This window comes from Triticum urartu, chromosome 6A, assembly GCF_056163025.1.
Source record: "Triticum urartu cultivar PI428250 chromosome 6A, HENAU_Tu73, whole genome shotgun sequence".
NCBI classification, from domain to species: Eukaryota; Viridiplantae; Streptophyta; class Magnoliopsida; order Poales; family Poaceae; genus Triticum; species Triticum urartu.
The window spans coordinates 523,009,852-523,014,574 of record NC_141878.1 but is presented as its reverse complement, the minus strand read 5'-3'; the positions used below and the strand labels follow the sequence as shown (position 1 = coordinate 523,014,574).

The 4,723-nt window shown below is 48.2% G+C and overlaps 1 protein-coding gene across 1 annotated transcript; it reads right to left on the bottom strand.

Annotated features, from left to right (window-relative positions):
• Nucleotides 1–3,666: 3,666 nt before the first annotated feature.
• Nucleotides 3,667–4,189, bottom strand: LOC125516886 (protein RKD1-like). The gene is made up of 2 exons (XM_048682164.1): nt 3,962–4,189; nt 3,667–3,864 (listed from the first exon to the last, which is right to left on the bottom strand). Exons 1-2 carry the CDS (start codon nt 4,187–4,189, stop codon nt 3,667–3,669), a joined length of 426 nt encoding a protein of 141 aa, XP_048538121.1.
• Between the last annotated feature and the right edge of the window lie 534 nt (nt 4,190–4,723).

The following is a 4,723-nucleotide window of genomic DNA, read 5'->3' as shown; positions in this document are numbered from 1 at the left end:
AGGCGTGCCCGTTGTGCAAGGCACCAGGTGTAGGAGGCGGCGGCAGCCCTCGCGGTGGCGGGCGTCGGCAAGGCGGAGTCGCATTCTCCGGCGGCCCGTATGGGGCATCAGTCCAGGCGACGTAGCCGCATCATGGTGGACGACGGGGACTCGTCCCCGGACGGATCCGTCATCGATCTAATGTCCACCGGCACCTAACGGGTTTCGGGCTCCGACGAGGAAGAGTAGGGCATGGGAGACGGCGACGCATTGAGTCCCGTGAGCTGGCTCATGTCTCATGCCCTACTTTACCTTGCCAGCGACAGGATCAACATTATGAGGAGCACAGCCGACCGCCGGGCATGGCCAGGGCGAGCCGGTAGCTGCACCGAGCGAGCTTCGTTTAGATTAGGTTTCACATTGCATGTAATAATATGGATCGAGTTCACCTGTAGGCTCCCTCTCCCACCTCTCCCCTGGGTCGCCCCCGCGCGGCGACCAGGGGTGAACCCTAGCGCCGCCAAGCCCTCGGCTCCCTCTCCCACCTCTCCTGCTCGCCGCCGCCGGGCAAAGCCCGGTTGGCACCGGCGGCAGCGGGATCTCTCCTCTCCACTGCGGCCGGACCTAGCGCGGGTGGCCTTCGGCGGCGGTTGGCGGCGCGTTGGCGACGGAGCGCGCCGGCGAGGACTCAGGGGGCGACGGCAGGAGCTACTTCCCCCGGTGGTGGCGTGGGAGGCCGTTCGGGGCGCTCCTATGGTGGTCGTGGTCGATATGTTTCAGATCTGACCGCCGGTGCCTCGGGCGGCGCAGGGATCTCGGGGTGGCGGCCTCGGTCGGTGGCGCGCGGTGCGGCCTGCCTGGCGGGCGGCACCCGCGGGTGCAGATGGGGGGGCCTTCCACGACTGCATGGGCGGCATGGAGGCGGCGGCGCTGCGGCGGCTCCTCGATGGCCGACTGGAGTTCCATGGGAGGCGTCGTCTCCGACTCGATCTACTCCGGTTCATGCTGGCTACGGTAGCGACTACGGTCGACGCCAATACTGCCTGGATGGATTTGGCGGGTGGGCATGGATCCGGGGGAAACTCCAGGTCGGCGTGGCGGCCGCACCAAAGTTGACGCCCTCGGCGCCAATTCCCTTCCTGGAGGCTTCGTTGTGGATCATACGCCCACACCTCTGCCATGAGCGCAGGCGAAAGCATCTGTTCCTCTGTTTGGGTGACGATGGCACTTTGGTGTCGTGTTCCTTCCTGAAGGCGTGGCCGAGGACTGCGCGGGTGGTGGAGTTGCTGGTAGTTCGGAGTCGACGCGAGATGGCATGTAGGTGGATCGGTGTGGCATCAACAGTATCATCGACGGTGGGTCTTGGCGGCATGGCGCAGTGGAGACTCGGTGTCCGATGCGCGGAGATGGACTCGCGCAGGAGGAGGAAGCTGTCTGGCGTCATGGTGGCGTGGACGGTAGCTAGACCATGCAAGGTAGATGCAACAGTACAACTCTGAAGATGGATTGGTGGCAAGTGGCTGCGGCGGCCTCATACCCGGCAGGCGTCCGTGGTTGAGGAGCGCGCCGGACTGGTGGGTGCGCATACCCGGCAGGCATCCTGGTTGGGACCTCAGGTCTTATATGTTAGGTCTGGCTGCGATGTCTGTTTTGTATTAGGCCCAGGCTATCAGCGTCCCTTCATCAATTGGATATGTGTAGCGACAGTTGTTGCTTAGACCGTGGCTTTAATTTTACTGTTGTATAATTTTGTAAGGTCTTGTGAGAATAATTAATAAAGTGACCGTATGTATTGTCCAGATGCAGAGGCTATCCTCCTTTTCTAAAAGGAATGTAATAATATGGATATGAGGTTTCTAATTTGAAATATCTAGATATGGAATGCATTTTTTTAGACGTGTCTGGTCACTGTCTGCGGGCACGTCCAGATGCGACTGCAGACGTTTAAAAGGTCGGATTTACCAAGTCCGGCTGCAGATGCTGTAAGAGACTGATAGAGATGAGAGTTACGAAGAGGCGCCGCCGCCGCTACATAGTCCAGCCCATCACCTAGCTGACCTGACAATAAACTGTCCAACATCCAACATCCAACATCCAACGTCCATGTGCCAAAAACAAAAGCAGGGTTCTGGGTTCACTGCCGCCTACATTTGACAGCCGAAACATATAAATGAGACAACTCTGATAGAAAAGTAAATTTAGAGACTATTTATGTAGCGTCGAGGCCACGAAGCGCTGTCGCAAAGGCAGAAGTGTTCATAGTTCCTTTGGAGTTCAGTCATCTTCAGTTTTGACTTCTTCCATCGCAGCATGACCACCACCATGTCCTGTCACGGTTATGTCTTGCAGTGTTGCAGCCCCCTCGATCCGCGCTTCTGTGTCTCGGGCTTCATGTAGACCAACACAATATGTTAGGAACGAAAGAGCGTGACAAATCAGTTTCACACGAGCTATGAGCTATGAGCTACGAAGCAGAAGCTATTGCTATAAAACTAATTTGGATTTTGTCAAAAAATGAATGGGGTTAAAGATCGCATAATGCTAACATAAATACCATCTAAAATGGACCTGTAACAAATGTAAGTTTTAATCTCAGCTATTAATCTGCATCAGGAGTCACAATCTAAGATGTGTGCTCTGAAGCAAAACTCACATTGATAAATCTCAAAGTGAAAAAAGCACTTCCCCACAAAAAAAGGGGTGACAAAACACTTGAGTGATTACCTCACAAATGTTTGGTGTTTACTCGTGACTATATTTTGTACTCTATTTGTATGGATATATGCAAGATGTATTTTGTTTGCCAATGTTCGAGCTTTAACCCACTATTAATTTGATAATATGTATGTGATTTATATGACACAACATTTGTAGTATCCAATAATTCCAGAAAACCAAAACCGAAGATGACTCTGATTGTTAACTATTGACAAAACAGCGTACACGAAATTTATGGTCAAAGGTTGAAATAGCAGATTTGCTAATTCTCATCTTTGGTGAGAAATAACGATGTCTTATATATTCCCTCCATTTCATAATGTAGTGCATATACTTTTTGGAAAGTCAATTCACACAAACTTTGACTAAGTTTGTAAAAAATATATTTACATTTAGAACGTCAAACATATATCATCAGATTCATCATAAGATGTAGTTTCATATTTTTTATATTTTATATTGTAAATATAACTAATTTTCTCTATAAACTTGGTCAAACTCTACAAGTTTGACTTTTGAAAAAAAATCTATACACGCTATATTTTGAAACGGAGGAAGTAACTCCTACATCATTTGATTAATCAAACAAAGAAAAGAAAAGAAAAAATTCGCATGCATCTTGGTGTAAAATCAAATGGTGTAGTTGTTACTCCCTCCGTTCCTAAATATTTGTCTTTTTAGATATTTCAATAAGTGACTACATACGAAGCAAAATGAGTGAATCTACACTCTAAAATATATTTATATACATCCGTATGTAGTATTTCATTTGAAATCTCTAAAAAGATAAATATTTAGGAACGGAGGGAGTAGATGTGACCCAGTTAATTCTCATCTAGAGGGCTAGTCATAACCTTGAACTTGAGTAAACAAAACGTGTATGCGGGCAGATGGAGTATGTTATTTCGAAGTGCACTAGAACCTTTTCAAGACGGACAACAGGAAATAACATGGTCTACATCCCCGTCATTAATCAAGAACCTTACCGAGTTTCCTCTTTCTTCGGCGGCAATACATCTCCTTGTAACATGCTTGCCTAAACTCCTTCGTCTTCTCATCCAGCTGAACATCAGGTCTCTCCACAATCAGTTTCATCTCCTGCTGCAACTTCCGCACCAGGATCTTAGTTTGCCCTGCCCTTTCCAGGGTGCCTTCATTCCCGAGCTCCTGCAGGACATGACATTGATACTCACCTACCTTGCAGATTTGCAAACGTATGCTGAAGAAATCAGGAGTGCTAGAAGAGTTGTAACAGGGAGAGCACCTTAACATCATCGATGACCTTCTGTAGACTTCTCACCTTGCGCGCCGGCCACCGGCGGATCCCGAGCTCCCTGCATCTCTTCTTCAGAAGCGTCATCCCCACACCGAGCTCCCGCGCCGCCTCATGGATCAGCATGCAGAAAAACTTCGACACCAACTCGAAGGTGAGCGATGGCTTCTCCACCGATCCGTTGCCCAGATGCCCTTGTGTTTGTGTGGCCTTCTCCATGGCGTGTGCGTTCAGGAGATGGCACTGCTGCTGACCTGTAGTACCTAGTGTGTGAAAGGTGACTCCTTATAGTGCCGATGGATTTGCACGAGGCACTAGGAATTACTGCACGCCTTGGTAATTGTATTGACTCATTGGGTCAAACGTCCAATGAGACTAGGAAGCTTTCTCATCCCCTTTTACTTCTTTGTTTCAGATTTATGGCATAATACACATATTCCAAGAACTAAGTTTGATCAACAATTATACTAATATAAAATTCAAATTCCACATATTCTAGAGTATAAATTATACGACATATAATTAACATCATTGGATATATTCAAAACAATTTCTATTACCAGTATATATTGTTTGAAATACTATAATTAAATAGAAACAAAAAAAATGCTTAACGAAGTCTGAACGCCAGCTATAGCATGGTGGACATGGTGTTTAATGGTACAAATTCATCTCCTATGCAGGTTATCTACTCGTATACGCACTAACTTCGTTTGTGGTTTTACTCTAGGTTTTTTGCAGCACCAATCAATG